Source organism: Dermochelys coriacea, chromosome 3 (assembly GCF_009764565.3).
Source record: "Dermochelys coriacea isolate rDerCor1 chromosome 3, rDerCor1.pri.v4, whole genome shotgun sequence".
NCBI lineage: Eukaryota > Metazoa > Chordata > Testudines > Dermochelyidae > Dermochelys > Dermochelys coriacea.
In genome coordinates this window covers 2,922,423-2,943,897 of record NC_050070.1, presented here as the reverse complement: position 1 = coordinate 2,943,897, position 21,475 = coordinate 2,922,423, and the positions used below count along the sequence as shown (strand labels likewise).

Below are 21,475 nucleotides of genomic sequence, written 5' to 3'. Positions count from 1 at the left end.
TCAGACCATAATCAAATCTTCAAAATCATACAAAAAAACCCACTGCTAACATTACATTTCTTGTTGGCTTTCACAATGATTGATCAACATAAAAGTTAGGTCTGAATTATGTAAAGTGAGGTATTAGCAGCAGCAGAGATTCTTGTAAGCTGTGTTGAGTAATTTAGTTAAAAATACAATAAAGACCTCTACGATTACAATACTGTGACCCGAAGAACCTCTTGAAGCCAACTGGCAGTGTAAGAAATGCATAACAGGGCTAAGGGATCCCCTGGACCTGGTATTTACATTCTAGTTTGCCAAAGAGGGACATGTAAGGTTTCTACTGGAAACCACTGTCACATTGATTATAATCTTTGCAAAATGTACGTACAGCTAATATGTAAGAAGGTGTTACACACAGGAAGGAAATTGTTCGTAAGGGTATGTCTACACTACGAAATTAGGTCGATTTTATAGAAGTCGATTTTTAGAATGCGATTTTATACAGTTGATCGCGTATGTCCACACTGAGCATTAAGTCAGCGGAGTGTGTCCTCACTACCATGGCTAGCATCAATTTACATAGCGGTGCACTGTGGGTAGCTATCCCACAGTTCCCGCAGTCTCTGCTGCCCACTGGAATCCTGGTTTACGTTCTCAGTGCATGATGGGGCAAAAACTTTGTTGCGGGTGGTTTTGGGTACATGTTGTCAGGCCCCCCCCCCATGAAAGCAAAGGCAGACAATCATTTTGTGCCTCCCCCCCCCCCCGAGGTCCCGCTGCCGGTCTGGGGCTCCATCCGCTGGCTCCTGCCAGCCAGGGTTCCGGCCGCCGGCCCCTCTCAGCCTGCTGCCATGCTTGCCGTACCACGGCAAGCATGGAGCCCGTTCAGCTCACTGTCACCGTATGTTTCCTGGGTGCTGCTGGCAGATGCAGTACTGCATTGCTACACAGCAGCAGCTCCTTGCCTTCACAGCAGACGGTGCAGTAGGACTGATAGCTGTCTTACATCTCCTGGGTGCTCCTGACAGACCTTGGTGAGGTTGATCAGGGGCACCTAGACAGACATGGCTATCCACCTCTTAGAGCACTGAATGGGAGTGACTCCAGGTCATTCTCTTTAAGCTTTGTCTCATGGAGATTCAATCCTGCCTGGAATATCATGCGAGCTGGAGGCTTCTGTCTCGGGCTGCTCTCGCAGCCGGCAGCACCACACGGTCGCACCTATCTCAGCCTGCCCCTTGCTCCCATGGCTCATGAAGCCTGGACAGTAGTAAGGAGCAGTTCAATTTGTGAAGTGACAAATCCTAAACGAAAGATTGCTCTCTATGGGCCATGTTAAGATTATTTCAGAGTCCTAGATAGAATTTAGTCCCTGTAAAAGGCTTCATAAAAATTTTCCCTTGCCCCTAACAATGTTAATTTATCAGAGCAGCTGACAGGGTAAGGAACACAGGACTATAACTTAGAGAGACCTTCCATATTAAACTCATAATTGATATAATTCAAAGTAAAATTTCACAGCATGGTCTGTTCTAAGACTAAAAATGCAGGAGGGGAGTCAGAGAAAGAAACAGTGACCTCTTTCCGCCTGGTTTTGAACCAGGGACCTTTCGTGTGTTAGGCAAACGTGTTAACCACTACACTATGGAAACCCAACTTGAATGGGGCTTTTTTTTTTTTTTTTTTTTGCCAGTCTTTGCTGAATACACCGGAATGTTTTCTCTAGCTACAGAAGCTACCTAATGCAATGTCTATATCCATCGCCTTCCTGCTCACAAAGCGGTCATGACCCCGCCCAAGGCTGACACAGCGCAGAGTTCATGTGACACAGCAACCTGGCTCAGGCAGGATTGCTAGCAAGGCATAATACTTTTGCTGTTAAACAGCAATTCTTTTCTGCCCTCCGCCACTGAATGCCTCCATGCATTAAACTGTGCCCTATCAGTGCAGGAGGACTGCATGAGCTCTGAAAACGTGTCATCGTGAGTACATTTTTTTCGCCTTCTAATCTGCGATAACCTCAGGGACGGAGATGGGGGAGCGTAGAAACATTCTATGGTCTACGATTCTGGGGGGACTGAATGGACATCTGTGCTGCTGAGTTCACCATGCTGACGAAACAGGAAATAAAATTCAAAAGCTCCCAGGGTTTTTCCTGTGTACCTGGCTAGTGCATTGGAGTTCAAATGCTGTCCAGAGCGATCATAATGGAGCACTCTGGGATAGCTCCCGGAGGCCAATACCGTCGAATTGCATCCACACTACCCCAAATTCAATCCGGCGATGTTGATTTTAGCACTAATCCCCTCGTCGGCGAGGAATATAGAAATCAATTTTAAAAGCCCTTTAAGTAGACAAAAGTGGCTTCATCGTGTGGATGGATGCAGGGTTAAATCAATCCAACGCTGCTAACTTTGACCGAAACTCGTACTGTAGACCAGGGCTAAGGTCTTGTAGTTAAAGGCACTCAGCATGATGCCTTAAGTCAGAGTCCACCAGACAGGAAATGGGAGACATTTATCTCCCATTGCAAGAGACAAAATGATCAGCCAGGAAGTCTACTTGCATACTGAGTCAAACAGTAATGAAAAAAGAAAAGGAGTACTTGTGGCACCTTAGAGACTAACAAATTTATTAGAGCATAAGCTTTCGTGAGCTACAGCTCACTTCATCGGATGCATCGTGAGCTGTAGCTCACGAAAGCTTATGCTCTAATAAATTTGTTAGTCTCTAAGGTGCCACAAGTACTCCTTTTCTTTTTGCGAATACAGACTAACACGGCTGCTACTCTGAAACAGTAATGAAGAGACTATGGAGACTTCAGGTGGGAAATTAGCAGGAAGAGGTATGGTGGGGGAAGTGGGGAACAGACTATTTTAGAGGTGAAGAACAACGCATTGGTCCGGTATATCTAGGAGTGCAGAAAGATGTCCTGGAACTCTTCATGGGGGGGGGGAGGGGGAGAGGGGAGGGAGAGAAGGGGAAAGGAAGCTGCCAGCTGGCTGGGATTCATGAAAGGGTCTCAGCCATCCTGGTTGAAAAATAAGCGACTTTGGGGGTCAGCTGTTCCTTACTCAATAAGACAGCATCTTGTTAGTTGCATTTAGGCTCTACAAGTGTTATGATTTTATATGTAAACATTTATTTCCAATATTTCTGTTTTCTATGATATGCATCACTACTCTGTAAAATAAACTTAATTGCTTTCTATATAAATAGATTTAAGACCTATGTTCTGAGATTTAACTAGTAAGCTGTGGTGTACTGTTCCTTTGGGAATAGTGGGTCTGGTAATTCTGTGAGCGTCTAGTGGATATGGGGCTGGGCACCACAGGGGGCAAAGGATGTGGGGTTGGAGAGTGCCAATTGCTAACCTGCATAAGGGATAGTGGAGCTGGGGGTCAGATGAGAAGGGAGTGCTTGTGTTGTCTGTGACTGGGAGAATAAGGGAGCTGACACCTGGCAAGCGCAGACAAGACTTGCTCATGCTCAGAGCAGCTGGTAGCGAGGTACTTCACAACCATGGATACCCCTGGGAAGCATCACAAATACAAATACAGAATCTGTGAACTAGAAAGACAATGTTCCTTAAAGATTTCCAAATCTTGATAAGAACTTGAATACTGATAAAACCAGTCAGTCTGACAAGACAATATAGTTCAAGAAACGAAGGAGAGTTACCACCTGTGGATGAAGTGATCCATTCAGCATAGACGGAATAACTGTCAATTGATGACAATGACTAACCAGTCAACCAAGCTGCAATGAAAAGACTTTTCTCCTGAGCAGTTACAAGGTAATGATCATGCAGGTAATGGTTCAACATGCTGAGTCAAGGAGTTAAATTTAAGGATTTAAGTCTATTTTTTTTTAAAGTGGTATTCAAGTCAGGTTGAGGTTCTGTAAAAGCCAAATAGAAATTTTGTGCTTTCAATTTCTAATGAACTAAATTATAAACTCTAGGGGGCTGGTTTGTTTCAACATCACTACTAACAGGGTCTTATTTGACTTCTCCAAAACTGTTATAGGTAAAATATTGACAATTAAGACCTTTATCTTGCAAACTTACATGAATAGTCTTATTGACTTTAATGGGACTTCTCATGCATTTAAAGTTAAAAATCACATTTGAGGAATTTTTGTTTTGAAGCAACAAAAACTGACACCAAATTTTAGTCCCTAATGCTGCAGTGTTAACAGAAAGTTTAGATTTTCAGTACATTATTAGTTCAAACTCTTAAACGTGTGTTAACATTTTTTAAACAGAAGCTTAAAGTTATGCTCCTAAAAACTCTTAAGCATTTAAGAGGTGGGATTTTTCAAGGGCACTTAAGTGACTTTGGAGCACAAGCCCCACTAACTTTTGTATAAAACTATTAAGTTACAGTTAATTATATAAATTTGTGAAGGGATATTAAGCCTCATGCTTCAAGGCATTAGCCTCTCTTAAGGCATGTCTTCTCAGCTGTTATCTCAGCTCTTATCCAGGGTTTAGCTCAACTCCTCCCTTCCCCCTCACCATCCAAATAGACAGACTTCTGATGTAGATTTGGAGGTGCTTTAAGCTCAGGCTAGCTTATGTGACTGGAGATATAGGTTAGAACTCAGACTTGGGTTTAACTTAGGTTGGAACCTGCCCACTTTTTACTTGTATCCTGATTGCAAAGTTGCCTAGGTGCTGATGTTCCTCCAATGTGCTTCCCACAATTTCATCTGGAGGGCAGATAAGTGGTTGGAAAAGAAAGAATCCCTGTGTCTCAATAACAAAAAAAAAAACCAAAAAACCAAAACATTGGATATGCCCCCAGACGCACAAGTGAGAATGCAGAAACAGTAACATCGCTAGGGCTTTGTTGTGAAGATGCTTGCACACAAGCTATGCTAACATGGGTACCAAATCCCAGGGTTAACTATCCAGTAAAGAAATCCTCAGAGGCCATCTAATCTGCCCTCCACATTACCCCACATGTTCCTACTATGGGGTTCTTACAGCGTCTTATGAAGTATTTGGTGCTGACCACTCAGACATGTTAACTTTTCTTGTCCTGGAGGGATTTCAATATAGCTGTAGGTGCAACTTCCTGCAAATAAAGCATGGGCTATTTGCAATGAGAACACAATGGAAGACCTGGACTTTTCTTTCAGCATAGATGAACACTTTATATGTGAAGCTTAGTAGAAAAAAGTTTAAGTAAAATCTGAAAATTCTAACTGGAAGCTATAGAAATAAGTAGAAAAATGTCCAAGTCTAGGAGAAAACTGCATTCATGAGTTTTGAAAAAGATGGCCGAGATGGACAATTAATGATGATTTTCAATAAGTGTTTGAATACCAGGGAAGTTCCTGAAGAGTGGAAGAAAGCTAAGCTGTGCCAATATTTAAAAAGAGTAAACAAGCTGACCTGGGTAATCATAAGCCTATCAGTTTGACATTGGTCCCAAGCAAGATAATGGAGTGGCTCAAACGGGACTTGATTAATGAATATAATTAATGCCGGTCAAATTGGGTTGATGGAAAATTGATCCCAAAACACTAACCTGATTTTTTTTTTAAATGAGATTACAAGTTTGGATGATAAAGGTAATAGCACTGATGTGATGTAACAGACTTCTGTAAGACACTTGACTTGGTATTGCACATTTTGATTAAAAAACAGAATATATAAAATTAGCATAGCATACATTAAACAGATTAAAAGATGGCTAAAGGAGAGTCAAAATGTAATTGTAAACTAGGAATCATTGATTTGGGATGTTTCTAGTAGGGTTCTGCAGGGATCAGTTCTTGGCCCTACACTATTTAACATTATCAGTGATCTGGAAGAAAACCAAAATCACTGATAAAGTTTGTAGATGATACAAAAGTTAGGGGAGTGTTAAATAATGGAGGACAGATCACGGATACAGAGCAATCTGGATCGCTTGATAAATGGGACCCAACCAAACAATATGCATTTTGTACATTTAGCTTTATTAAATCTAGGAACAAAGAATGTAGGCCATACTTAATGATGAGGGACTCTATCCTAGGAAGCAGTGATTCTGAAAGATTTGGGGGGTAGTGGTGGATAATTAGCTGAACATGAGCTTCCAGTGCTATACATTGGCCAAAAAGGGTTAACATGTTCCTTGTATGCATAAATGGTAGTAGTGCATAGGAATAAGGAGGTTATATTATCTCTGTATTTGGCACTGGTCTGACCTCTAATGGAATACTGTGTCCATTTCTGGTGATCACAATTCAAGAAGGATTCTGATAATTGGAAAGGATTCAAAGAAGAGTCATGAGAATGATTAAAAGATTAGAAAAACATGCCTTATATAGCAAGAGACTCAAGCAGCTCAATCTATTTAGCTGAACAAAGTAGTTAGGGATATTTGACCAGTCTAAGTACTTATAGAGAACAAATATTTGATAATTGGCTCTTCAATCTAGGAGACTAAAGGTAAAACAATCTAATGCCTAGACAAATTCAGGCTGGATACAAGGCATACATTTTGAATAGTGGAAGTAACTATCCATTGGAATAATTTACCAAGACTCACTTTATATTATTTTTTATTACAAATTACATAGGCCGCTTAGCTTTGTTTCATAAAATCTGCTTTTTCTTCATCTGGATTTTTCAGAAAAAAGCATGGTTTTTCAAGATGGGAGAAAATGCTTTTCCAGACTACTTGGATCAAGTCCCCTTTGTAGTTTCCATCTATTTTATAAAAATGTACAATATTGATACTACACAACCACTTTGGTTGTATTTATCTTTAATAAAGGTAGTTTTCCTTCCTGACTTTTTAAATTAAGATTCCATATTCCCCTTTTCCTCTCCATCAGAGTATACAGTAGATGTGCAATTTTGGCGATTTGAGGAATTTCATTCCACTGGCTGAAAGCACAAGCCTATATTTTCCCAAACTTATTTTGACAAACTTATTCTTAAAAAATAAGTGATGTTATATAAAAAATTTGAATATCTGCTTCCACTTGGGAGTTAGTGCTGCCACTAGCAAGTACTCTGGCCAATTGAGTCACTAAGTAGCACTCTTTAAAAAACTGCTTCCTGCCTGATGAGACATCTTTCTTATCACAAAACGGTTGTCATTGTTAGTGGAAGACATGAAAGCCTAGACCTACAGCAAGTGGTCATATCTTATTTCAACTCTTAATACAGCATTATTTCATAGATTGCACTTAATAGAAACAAATTTTCAACCTAGTAGGAGTGGAAGATACACAAATGCTAAATGTCTTAATAAAAATGCTCATGCGAGCAACTGATCCCCATTTCTCCCTCCAATCAGCCTCTGACCCTGAGGTGTTCCACTGGAGAAGGGAAGCTAAGGCCTGGTCTATAGTTTTTGTACTGATGCAATTATTCCAGTTAGGGGTGTGATTTTATCACTATAGTTATACTGGTGCAACTGCTACTGGTATAAAAAGGTGCCTTAAACTGGCATAACTGCCCCCACATTAAGGGATTGCAGTGGTATAGTTAAAAAGTATAACTTGCGTTTAGATAAGTCACATTCCAGAGACTACATGCCCTGCTTAGCAGCTGTTGTGTTGGGAGTGGGACACAAGTCTGTAAATAAATAATGTAACTAAGTACAGATAGGCGTTTAAACGCAGGATATGGCAATTAAATATAGTTGTGTTATAGGTTTCAGAGTAGCAGCTGTGTTAGTCTATTTGCAAAAAAGAAAAGGAGTACTTGTGGCACCTTAGCGACTAAAATTTATTTGAGCATAATCTTTCGTGAGCTACAGCTCACTTCATCGGATGACGTGAGCTGTAGCTCATGAAAGCTTATGCTCAAATAAATTTGTTAGTCGTTAAGGTGCCACAAGTACTCCTTTTCTTAGTTGTGTTATATAAAGTGATTTCTCTCAATCAAACGTATTATAGCAGCAGTCTTCACTGGTAGGAGATATATTAACCTGGAAAGAAACTCACTTTTACAGACAGCATCAAAACAAAGTCCTAAATAAAGCAGGGAATATCATGGGAATCTAATCCATTCAAAAAGATAGCTCATCCTTTGATTTTGATCCTTTTTGTTGTGTCTTTTCAAATTAGATCATAAACCTTTTGAGGCAGGGACTGTGTGTTTGTACAATACTGTGACGTTATTGACATGAACTGTGACCGTATAGATCATTGTTGCAACCAAGGTCCTATAGTTGCACCAAATCTTGTACAAAGGAGGTCACACAAGGTGTCTATAGAAAGTAATTTGCTGGTTATGATTATGCTGTCTGTATGTGTGTTTCATTTTTGTATTTGAAATTATGAATATTGGCTATGTACTTGTATCTCAATGTGTTTGATTCTAAGTGGCCTCAGTGAAACATTTGGTCAGCTTCTTGAGAAAGGACTATTCTCAGTAAGTACCCAATCAAGAAACACTTAACTGACAATGGACTTTGGGAGACGCCAATCCACATCTGAACTTTCCTGGGAAAATTCAAATATAAAAAATATCAGCCTGCAAAAAGCTGAATCATTCATGGACATGTGACTTGCCCAGGTAGCTACAAACTCCCTCTTGTTGCTGTGATTTTGCACAGAAGAACAAAGGGGTTTCCGCCCACAAGAGAGAATATAAAAGGCTCTGGAAACCCCTCCATTTTGTCTTCAGCTGGCTCAAAAGATGGCCCCTTCATCCCAAAGAAATGCCTGAAAGAAACTGCAACAAAGGACTAACTACAGGGGTGTGAGTGATTGCTGGACCCAGGCCATAAACCATAACATTGGTCTGAAAAGGATTGGGACCAGACTAGGAAGGAGTCTAGTCTGTGAAGAAGCTTATTGGGACATCTCTGAAGGTGAGATTTACCTGTATTCTGTTTCCTAATGTATTAGGCTTAGACTTGCGTATTTTTGTTTTACTTTGCTTGGTAACTTACTTTGTTCTGTGTGTTATTACTTGAAACCACTTAAATCCTACTTTTTATAATTAATAAAGTCACTTATTAATTAACCCAGAGTAAGTGATTAACACCTGGGGGAGCAAACAGCTGTGCATTTCTCTGCTTTACAGAGTGGACAATTTTTGAGTTTACCCTGTATAAGCTTTATATAGAGTAAAACTGATTAATTTGGGGTTTGGATCCCATTGGGAGCTGGGTGTCTGGGTTCTCAAGAGAGGAGCACTTGCTAAACCATTTTCAGTTAAGTCTGCAGCTTTGGGGGCGTAGGTCAGACCCGGGGTCTGGGTTGCAGCAGATTAGCATATCTGGCTCAACGAGGCAGGGTTCTGGAGGTCCAAACTGGCAGAGAAAACGGGCTCAGAGGTAGTCTCAGCAAATCAGATAACAGTCCCAAAGGGTCCCTGTGACTGAACCCGCCACAAAATGTATAATACAGAGAGTCCAGTCCCGATTGGGACCTTTAGGTGCTATAGCAACTACAATTTATCCTTACTAAGTAGTAACATCTGCTGAAAGGATGCCTGTTTTTTAGTGAAAAATGGTACACAGTAAATTAAGTGCTCCTGGAACTCTGCTGCACACAAATCTATTGCAAGACAGTCTCAATGTACTCAGCTTGCACGCGGGGGAAGGGGGAGAATCAACAATTTGTATTACAGGGATCAAATCCACACAATTCTATAAATTAGTTATACTCATCAGGGCTGGCCAGTGTCTGTGGGTTTTGGGAGGCTATTATAGAAAGTTGTACCAGGTAACATTGTTGCCAAACTGAAAAAGAGACCAAGTGAGAAGTTATAAGCCTCCTACCTACTACAGATAAAAATCCTCCGCCACCCAGATGGGTTCTCCCCATTCCCCTAAGTCCTTTCAGCCACCAAGATATTATCTAGTCCATAAGCCTGCCAGTGAAGAACTATTTTGTATATTTGTATTGTTAGATCTAGAAACTGAAGCCTTATTGTACTAGGTGCTGTAAAAATACTGAGGCTAAATTCCTCAAGGCAGGGATTAAGTAGACAAGACAAAATAAGCAGTAGGGGAAATGGGAAGAGCTCAAGTGACATGCTCAAAATTACATACCAATCAGGGCCAGAGCTGGAAATAGAATCCAGCTCTTCCAAATCCCAGCACAGTAATCTAAGCCACTAAATCAGACTGCTTGGAGTTTTATCCTGTCTTTTTAGATTTCTCTAGATCTAGGCTTTCCATGTCTGCAATTACTACTCCACATTCTTTCACCTCTTATCTGCCAAAACGCTTCCCCCCAACTCCCCTCCAAGACATCCTGAATCTTTAACAGTCATCCCATTACTTTGTTCTATCTCCTCGTTCTATTTTTAAAAAGCGTAGCTGTCCCTTTCTCAAGGCTCTTCATTGTCAAGAGGGTTGACTCTGCAACAGCTTTTAGAACCTACTTCTTTAACTGAGGCAACAAAAGCTTATGATTTTAGATCCAAAGATCCCCAGGGTATAATCACGACCAGCATGCACAAGTCTTTTCCTTAAGTCAATATCCTCTAGAACCTTTATTTTTTGTTGCTCCACTCTAAGCTCCCTCCAGCCTATCTACAGTCAAGTGTCCAAAGATGAATGAAGTCTCATTAGCATAGAGGAACCACTCCTCAATGCTCCCTGTTGACATGCGAATGCATACAACCTAAAAAGTTTGGCCTTTATTGCATTACAATATTGAAAATCCATGTCTAGTCTGTAGGCCAACATTTCTAGGTCTTTTTCAGTATTACTGTTTCATAGTCTCCTCTCCCCTCAGTGAGCGTCTTGAATTTCCCCGTGATGTATTATCTGGCATTCTTCCAAGTTGCATTCCATATTCTGTCCACAGTTTTTAATCTCATTAAGTCACCTTGATACTTCAGTTCACAACTCTTCCCCATTTTATTATCTGCAAACTTAAAGTCCTGTTTATACATTTTGCATTCATTAGATTCTGCTATAGTGAGCAGGTTTACAAATTGAACCTTGTTAGACACCTTCCCCCACAATAATTCTTTTTATCATTAGCTTGTTTTCCAACTCTTTCCAATCCAAGTGATAATGTCCTCACTGAAACCATTCATTTAGATTAGCTTTTGACTAGAGATGCTCAAGTAATTCAACAGAGATTAGTGTTTCTTCATCCACTAGCTTTGTATTTCTATCTGAAAAGGCAATCAACTTTGCCTGGTATAATCTGTTCTTTATAACAACTGTTGCTTATTGCTACTGGCCCTTTTATCCTGTACATGTTCACAGGTATTCCTAGAAAATAGACTTTTTAGCCAAATGCTGGAGAAGACATGGTGCGTACAAGGAGGTGGTAATGTTCAGGATACAAAGTACGTTAATTAGCAGGGTCATCTGTTTGTTGGGTTTACATATGGTGCAATAAATATTAAATTGACTGAATTTCTAGAAGTTCTTCCCAACAAAGACACTTCCCTCTGTCTAGAACACAAGCAGCAGGGTAATACCTAGAAAATGAAAAGTGCTGTATGTGCCAACTTCAGTCATCAAAATGATATGATTATTTATAGCAACCCTATAAGGTAAATAACTGCTTTCACTTTGTCTCAGGAAATGCGAAGAAAAATGTATACTCCATACTTTGGTGCAAAGTCTGTAACAGCTTACACAGAAGTAGCAGACAGCAGCTGCGAAAGGAAACAAGGTTCGCTTTAAAATAATGGTACACAGACAAAAATTCAGGAACGAATTAAAATGCCTCTGCTAACGCAACAAGTGGAATTGAAGTCTTAGCCTCCCTCCCTCTCCTCACCCATTTTACATGCATTAATCCTGCACAGTGCATCTGTTTTGACCCAGTCCGGAATTGGTTAGGGCTGCATCAGTTTCACATGTTTATGCTCTTGCTGAGAAAGTCCTTTGTCGTAGGAGCAATACAGGTATGGAGGGGAACATTAAACAAGAATATGAAAGTAAAAGGCCATTACCCTGCTCTGCAGAATTACCAAATTCTTCTTTAGCCTGTACTAAAGAGCAGGAAAGTGGGCAGATTAATCAGAAGTTAGACAACCAAAGGAGCAAAGAGTGCACCTGGCTGAGAAAAGGGAGTCTAAGCAAACTGACCAGAGAAGGCTGCCCCTAGACCCCACATAAACTATCATCTTTCTCCCATCCTATTTTTTTTAGGAGAGCTACTACATATGAAAGAACCATCAGTTAGGATCATAATAGTGGACAGGGGAAAGCGCTTCCTGAGGAAGTGGGGTGGTTTTATTTAAAAAATATAGTTTGCTTTACATGGGAGTTTGTATTAAAAAGTAAGCTCACCAGCCAATTAAGTATTTAGGCTTTACATGTCTTATGGTAAGATATTGCGTATGAGGCCAAACAAAAATTATACAGTCATCTTACAAATTCTTAGTGACGCAGAAGTCTGCGGGTATTACCAGAATTACTGATTTATAGTGTCCCGAGTCACGGCCTTATTTGATCTACACAAATTTAAGTTACAAAATACAAGCCAAGTCAGCATACTATAAACTAAACAGTTCATTGTTGAAGAATCAGTTTTAAACACTTCCCACAAAACCATGGACTATCAGCAGTCCCAGTTTTCAAACATTCAGAGAAGTGTTGCCAAAAACCTGTAAATGAAATGCAGCTACTGTCCCTATTGAAATGCATTAAGCTTTTAACAAAATTAAGATATAGTTTCCTTCAATATTTCAGAGAAGTAATACCAATTAGTACTGTGCAACTGTCCTAACCCGGGCAAAGTTTTAATCACTTCATCTTTCTGTTTCTAACTCTGCTGTCGTATCCTTTAAGAAAATTCCAAAAACCTACTGATGAACCTCCATCACTGTATCAGAAATACACAATGCATTCATGACATTAAACTCAATAATCGGGAAAGTACCTAGATGGGAATCTCTACTAATTTTAATGTTCTCCTCCCACTTTATGAAAAAAGTTTAAGCAACAATGCATATGGAAAGTCACATAAGGCAATTCATCTTGACAGGACTAGAAACCATTACGTAGTTTAGCTGAGCTAAACTATCTTAAGAACCATATTGTAATTATGTTGGCAGTACAAGTTCTAGAATGTCACTTACCATATCTGAAGCTTGATCTTCTTTCCTTGTAATTCAACTGTTTTGATCTTGAAGTCTATGCCTACAAAATAATAAAGGAAAAAAGCTTTAGCAATACTTCTAAAAACAGTTCCACATTTGGACAGAGTTGTCAGAACTGCTCTAGGAAGAGGGAGCAGGTTTAACTAACGGGGCGGGGAAGATAAGAGGACAATGGAGGCTTTTCTACACTTGAGATCCACCAGTACTGCTTGATTAGTAGCTGCAGTGGTGGGAGCTTCTTAGTATGTACAAGACACCAGAGAATGGTCTAGCTATATCAATTTTAAAATGCTGCTTGAAGGTGGCATAACATTTTTTGAAGGTGATCAGCAAAGGATTTAAAAAGATTTGGCTTGTGCTTATGGTAGACTGAGTTTTCATATTAGAAATATTCTGATTTTGCTGGAGAACTTCTGGGAGGTCTTGGGATGTTGGAGTTTTATAACACCTTAACTAAAATAGCCAAGAAGTATTGCATTAAACAAAGGCTTCCTTATTCAAAAGGCTAATAATTCAAGTCATGCAGGTGTTAAACAGCTTTTAAACAATGAAGGGAATTTTAGTCAATTGCACACTTTCACTCTTGCGAGATCACCATTTCACTAGTTCTGCAGGTTAATATCTAACTGAGTCAGAACCCGAGTTTCTAAAGTAAAACAGATCCGAAACTTTGAAACCAAGAATTATTACATAAAATATCAAAGCTATAGAATAAAGACAAGCTTATTTTTCTTTGCTGGTCATATTCAAAGTAATCCACTTCTTGTTAGAATTATAAGGCCTTCACATTTGTTACAAGGTTGGCCTAAAAAGCATTGTCTTGTCTAGACTACTGCTTTCACTGTTCCTTTAAGTTAGATTTCTCCACTGTAGTCTCTGATACAAGTTATTTTGTAGCACTGGATATTTATGTTCTTGCAGAAAACAAAGTACATCACAAAGTCATAGAATCATAGAATCATAGAATATCAGGGTTGGAAGGGACCCCAGAAGGTCATCTTGTCCAACCCCCTGCTCAAAGCAGGACCAAGTCCCAGTTAAATCATCCTAGCCAGGGCTTTGTCAAGCCTGACCTTAAGAACCTCTAAGGAAGGCGATTCTACCACCTCCCTAGGTAACGCATTCCAGTGTTTCACCACCCTCTTAGTGAAAAAGTTTTTCCTAATATCCAATCTAAACCTCCCCCATTGCAACTTGAGACCATTACTCCTCGTTCTGTCATCTGCTACCATTGAGAACAGTCTAGAGCCATCCTCTTTGAAACCCCCTTTCAGGTAGTTGAAAGCAGCTATCAAATCCCCCCTCATTCTTCTCTTCTGCAGACTAAACAATCCCAGCTCCCTCAGCCTCTCCTCATAAGTCATGTGCTCTAGACCCCTAATCATTTTTGTTGCCCTTCGCTGTACTCTTTCCAATTTATCCACATCCTTCTTGTAGTGTGGGGCCCAAAACTGGACACAGTACTCCAGATGAGGCCTCACCAGTGTCGAATAGAGGGGAACGATCACGTCCCTCGATCTGCTCACTATGCCCCTACTTATACATCCCAAAATGCCATTGGCCTTCTTGGCAACAAGGGCACACTGCTGACTCATATCCAGCTTCTCGTCCACTGTCACCCCTAGGTCCTTTTCCGCAGAACTGCTGCCGAGCCATTCGGTCCCTAGTCTGTAGCGGTGCATTGGATTCTTCCATCCTAAGTGCAGGACCCTGCACTTATCCTTATTGAACCTCATTAGATTTCTTTTGGCCCAATCTTCCAATTTGTCTAGGTCCTTCTGTATCCTATCCCTCCCCTCCAGCGTATCTACCACTCCTCCCAGTTTAGTATCATCCGCAAATTTGCTGAGAGTGCAATCCACACCATCCTCCAGATCATTTATGATTTATGATCATTTAGATCATTTTGTACACATTCCAGTTATTCATTTTATATGACAAGCATATACTTCTGACTTTCAGCTAGTCACAATCCAATACAAGTGATCTCTGGAATGGCTTTGGAAACCTGACACGATTTAATGGAGCCTTGGGTAAAACACTTCTGTTAGGAATAGCACAGGTCATCTTCAGCAGTAAAGCGGAAGGAATTTTTTTTTTGGGGGGGGGGGGGTAGTTTTGTTTTTCTTAAAATAGCACCTAGAACTAAAAACTGATTCACAGAGATTAAGTTATGGCAAAGGCATTAGTATTTAGAATTACACTTGGTTGTCAAAACTGACATGTTTGGCAGAGAAACCTAGTCACACTGAAGACTCCAATCTTGCTTGGTGATTATGTTCATATTCTACCATTAGAGGAAAACATTCAGACCAAGTCGATACTCGTCAATAAAGAAAAGGAGTACTTGTGGCACCTTAGAGACAAATTTATTTGAGCATAAGCTTTCGTGAGCTACAGCTCACTTCATCGGATGCATTCGGTGGAAAATACAGTGGGGAGATTTACACACACACACACACACACACACACACACACACACACACACACAGAGAACATGAAACAATGGGTTTTATCATACACACTGAAGGAGAGTGATCACTTAAGATGAGCTATTACCAGCAGGAAGGAGGGGGGAAAAGGAGGAAAACCTTGTGGTGGTGATCAAGGTGGGCCATTTCCAGCAGTTAACAAGAATGTCTGAGGAACAGTAGGGGGTGGGATGGGGGGAGAAATAACATGGGGAAATAGTTTTACTTTATGTAATGTAAAATCCTTGCAACAAAGCCCGTTGCCAACTCTGTCCACATATCTATTCAGGGGACACCATCATAGGGCCTAATCACATCAGCCACACTATCAGAGGCTCGTTCACCTGCACATCTACCAATGTGATATATGCCATCATGTGCCAGCAATGCCCCTCTGCCATGTACATTGGCCAAACTGGACAGTCTCTACGTAAAAGAATAAATGGACACAAATCAGATGTCAAGAATTATAACATTCAAAACCCAGTTGGAGAACACTTCAATCTCTCTGGTCACTCGATTACAGACCTGAGAGTGGCTATCCTTCAACAAAAAAGCTTCAAAAACAGACTCCAGCAAGAGACTGCTGAATTGGAATTAATTTGCAAACTAGATACAATTAACTTAGGCTTGAATAGAGACTGGGAGTGGATGGGTCATTACATAAAGTAAAACTATTCCCCCCCCCACCCCCTACTATGTTCCTCAGACATTTTTGTTAACTGCTGGAAATGGCCCACCTTGATCACCACCACAAAAGGTTTTCCTCCTTTCCCCCCCTCCTTCCTGCTGGTAATAGCTCATCTTAAGTGATCACTCTCCTTCAGTGTGTATGATAAAACCCATTGTTTCATGTTTTTTGTGTGTGTGTGTGTGTGTGTGTGTGTGTGTGTGTGTTTATTTTTATATATATATAAAAATATATATAAATATATATAAATCTCCCCACTGTATTTTCCACCGAATGCATCCGATTAGCTTATGCTCAAATAAATTTGTTAGTCTCTAAAGTGCCACAAGTACTCCTTTTCTTTTTGCGAATACAGACTAACACGGCTGCTACTCTGAAAACTGGTCAATAAAGTTATTCAGCACAAACACTGAATTGGGATTACTGAAAAAAATGCATAGTATCAAGGTTGCAAAAAAACCCCAAAAACCAAACCAAACAAAAAAAACCACAACCCACCCCCTCCACACACACACCACATCACACATTCCCCAGAAAGTTTCAGATATATCAGGTTCAGCCTGTCTGCATATGAAGGCAGACATTTAAGGGAGAAGAGCCAGAGACTTCAAAATGCAGTAGGGATTTTCCTCTGCTAGTGTATTTGATGTGGAAGGCTCTCAGACTTCCCGCATCTTATTATTCTAGTATAACACATGACTGCTTAAGTTTAGGATTATACTTGTGGCTCTCCCTGAAACGAAAATAAGGAATGGGGGCAAAAAGTGAAATTTAAAAAAAAAAAGATGGAAACTAAGTGCATTCAAATTCATGATATCCGTTTGACATTTCATACTCATGTGGGAAAGCTCCAGGACTAAATGCACTGGAAGTCTGATCCGGGAGGCTAATTCCTCTGACACTGATCTTTAAAAAAAAAAAACCAAACAAAAACACCACACCCAAAAAGACTATTTTGTTCAAAAGAAAATTTCTAAACTAAAACTGCAGCCCAAAAAAGTCATACAAGATTCATGTTGTAACAATTTTTTTTCCCCCCACATTTCAGTTTACAATTATGGAAATCTAAACTCCTCTTGACAAGAAACCTTGCAGTTCAAGAAGCAGATGTATTTCACGGAAGTACATATTTAGTTGCTACAAATTATCTTTCACTCCCTATTGCTCTCAAAGATGGTATGCTAGAACAGATTTTATCTTTTAAGCATCAATATTGGCGGACACGAGCAGAATAATCTTGGCACAAGCTGACATGGATCAATAGTATTTTTAGATCTCCTATGGATGGTAGGGCAGCCACATTCAGAATTTCTTCATGCACAAAGCGAGTTTTTGCTCCAACAGTCTCTCACTATTAATTTACATTAATACCTACATATCCCATGCTACCGGTGTTCAGAAATTTGAGCCGTGACACTGACCTCTCATGCAGTACTTTGATAAATTTATTCAAACTTTCTTCATGAGCAAAAAAAAAAAAAAAAAAAAAAAACACCCAACCACACACCACAGCAAGAAACCAGAAGTTCCACTTCCAATTCCCAACAAGAGGATCTTAGCACTCCTTGTACCTGGCTTTCCGTGAATGTTCATGTTCTGTGCTGCCATTACAAGTTAATTTAAACTACTAAAAATCATCAAAATGTCCAAAAAGATTAGCAGATATGCTGTGCATGTTACACGCACTCCATTATACACCATCTGCTGAGTTAAGCAGCTAGCACAGGGGTGGCCACTGTGGCTCTGGAGCCGCATGCGTCTCCTTTCATAGGCACCAACTCCAAGGCTGGAGCTACAGGTGCCAACTTTCCAATGTGCTGGGGAGTACTCACTGCTCAACCCCTAGCTCTGCCACAGGCCCTGCCTCCACTCCACCCCTTTTTGCCCCCTCCCCTGAGCCTGCAATCCCTTGCTCCTACACCCCCCCCCAGCCTCCTGCATGCCATACTGATTGGAAGGTGTGGGGAGGGAGGAGGACATGCTGATCAGTGGGGCTGCTGGTGGGTGGGAGGTGCTGGGAGTGGGGGCTGATTGTGGGCTGCTGACGTATTACTGTGGCTCTTTGGCAATGTACATCAGTAAATTCTGGCTCCTTCTCAGGCTCAGGTTGGCCACCCCTGAACTAGCACATTTGTTGTTGATTCCTTACAAATTAGTACTGCATATCAAAACCTTATAAAAAATAATCAGTTTTAGAATTTGATATCCCTGAAACATGTTCCAAAAAGAATACAGCTTTGAGATTAACTTCACCTGGCTGCTCAAATTTTACCATGTTGGAGAAGTAGAAAAGTGATCAAGTATACTCTAATCTTGGGCATCAGCCATTTCAAAAGAACTGAAGTGGCTTGTGTGTGTGTGGTTTTTTGTTTGTTTGTTTTTAAAAAGGATGAGAACAATCCACACTTTGGATACACAGTAAGACCGTATTACAATATTCACTACATAGCCACAGAAATCACAGTAGGAATAGATTTTAGGTTTGTTTCTGGGTAGGAATGTAGAAATGAGTTATCCAGAGTGCTGTGTTACACATTAGCAGATAAAAGATATTACCGAGGCAAAAAGGGCCACCTATCTTGTTACACTGCTTTTGTGTCTAAAAATTCAGTGTCACCCGTTTTCCAACCTGAAGACTAGTAGAATTTGACAAGAGACAAGGCTTCTAGATTGAGACATGTAGCCTCTTAGAAATAAATGGAATACTGCACACTGTACACAAATGTCTGCATTTTAAGTGTTCTGCTTTTTCACTGCAAAGATCAAAATTTGCAAGAGTCTTTAACTTATCATTTGTTCCAATATTTACTCTGTCCAGTAACTTATTTTAAAGTCTTGTCTACATAAGCAGATCCTCTAGGAAAAGCCAAGTAGTCACAGACTCCCTGAGGAAGACTAAACCATTCCAAAATGGAGGAGAAGCAAAACTAATTTTGGTAGTGGAGAAGTTCCCATATTACTGACAACAGCACCATAACAAGAACTCAGATATTTATAAAAGGGCACAGTATAAGACCCAGACAGTAGCAATCTGGTGAGAGCACACTCATGAGGACATTTCCTCTCCCCACTTTTTAATATTTTAGTCCCTTCCTCAGACATTAGAAAGAAGCTTGAACCACTGGCAATCATGGGCTAACACTGCAACAGAAGTATTTTTCTACCACCAATTACAGCTTCAAAGATTAGGTTTATCAAGAAATGGACAGTGTGCGCATTTGTTTTGGCTTTGTTATAGTTTGAAAGTAGAAATAGCAGTCAAACTATGTGCAGCATAAAAACCTTAGAGTTAAAAAGCCTGTCTGAGGTAGCTTTCAGCTACCCATATTTTTTTGGAAGGTCTTAGTATGTTAAGAGTACAAGGCTAAAGTGTATACACATGTCTCAATGGACCTGTTGTGGTGACTATATCCCATTTTTACCCCCCGCATTTTTGCTTTAGACTCTTTATAGAAAGCATACTGGCTTATCTGAAGTGCAATGTACAGATTTCTTTTAAAAAAATCAAAACCCCACCAAAATCACCACCTTCTCAAGTTTTAGCAATTTCAAACAATTTGCTGGATACGTGACTGAGGCAGACTTTCATGAAAAGCTGCGATAGGTTTTAGGTTCCAGATTTCTGCAGAGTCATAATTGGGGTAAAAATCAGTTTAAAAATGCAACACAGGGCAAGTTGCATGCAGAAGACTGGGATAGATGTGCTGAATTTAAGTCTGTTTCATAGCTATCTACACTAACTGAAGAAAAAACAAAATTAGTGTTTTAGTACTGACAGCTATGGACATACCAAGAGGCAGTGGGATCTATTTAACTGATATTTAAATTTAGGTTTAAGTTCTACTGTGTATCAGTTTAGCAGAAACAGCTAACTAGTGCTTCCAAAACTTCCTCCACATGTCTACATGCTAGAAGCCAAATGTCTCCTATCCATCCATCAAAACTCCCAGCTTTTCCTTCCATCCAGCAATTTCTGATGCAGTTATGCACTGTCAATACAATCTCTGTGGTATATAAAACTGGAAGTGGAGACCATATCAAACAAATGAACCACCATGTTTATAATTAATTTCGCAATTCAGACACTTCATCTAGATTTTTCTAGAAGTTGCCACTAAATTTCACTGTGCTGCACCAGGATGCCACAGATTAAAAGGAACCAACTCCACTGTTTAAGTAGAACTACATGGGCCTCAGGATGCTGTCAAGGCCTATTTGAGTTTTAATTCACCTGAATATATTGGCCTTCGGTTGTAAACTGAAGTCACAAAATGGCCTGTGGCTGGAGAACAGCATGCCAACAGTTTCCCCTTGAAGATTCTGCTACCTTTGGAAAAGGCTGCATCTGATAGAGGAATTGTGCTTCAGAAAGGTCTCATGGGACAGTTCACTAAGCCCTGGTCTACATTAGGAGTTGAGGTCGAATTTAGCAGCATTAAATCGATTTAACCCCGCACCCATCCACATGACAAAGCCCTTTTTTCAACTTAAAGGGCTCTTAAAATAGATTTCCTTACTCCACCCCCGACAAGGGGATTAGCGCTGAAATCGGCCTCACTGGGTCGAATTTGGGGTACTGTGGACTCAATTAGACTGTATTGGCCTCCGGGAGCTATCCCAGAGTGCTCCATTGTGACTGCTCTGGACAGCACTCTCAATTCAGATGCACTGGCCAGGTAGACAGGAAAGGCTCGTGAACTTTTGAATTTCAATTTCCTGTTTGGCCAGCTGCAGGTGACCATGCAGAGCTCATCAGCAGAGGTGACCATGATGGAGTCCCAGAATCACAAAAGAGCTCCAGCATGGACCATACGGGAGGTACGGGATATGATCGCTGTATGGGGAGAGGAATCCGTGCTATCAGAACTACGTTCTCGTTTTCAAAATGCCAAAACGTGTTAAAAGCTCCCAGGGCATGAAGGACACAGGGACCCAAAGCAGTGCCGCATGAAACTTAAAGAGCTGAGGCAAGCCTACCAGAAAACCAGAGAGGCAAATGGCCGCTCCGGGTCAGAGCCCCAAACATGCCGCTTCTATGAGCAGCTGAATGCCATTTTAGGGGGTTCAGCCCCACTACCCCAGCTGTGTTGTTTGACTCCTTCAATGGAGATAGAGGCAACATGGAAGCAGGTTTTGGGGACAAGGAAGATGATGAGGTTGTAGATAGCTCACAGCAAGCAAGCTGAGAAACCGGTTTTCCCGACAGCCAGGAACTGTTTCTCACCAGTACCCCCCGAATCCACCCAAGGCTGCCTCCCAGACCGCCAGGCGGAGAAGGGACCTCTGGTGAGT

General features: G+C 40.7%; 1 protein-coding gene across 1 annotated transcript in view; it reads right to left on the bottom strand.

The window, feature by feature from the left end:
- Positions 1-21,475, bottom strand: part of RAB10 (RAB10, member RAS oncogene family) — a 67,721-nt gene that overhangs the window by 11,609 nt on the left and 34,637 nt on the right. The window contains exon 2 of the mRNA XM_038394185.2: positions 13,001-13,061. Coding sequence (XP_038250113.1) covers positions 13,001-13,061 — 61 coding nt within the window. The remainder of the gene's footprint in view (positions 1-13,000; positions 13,062-21,475) is intronic.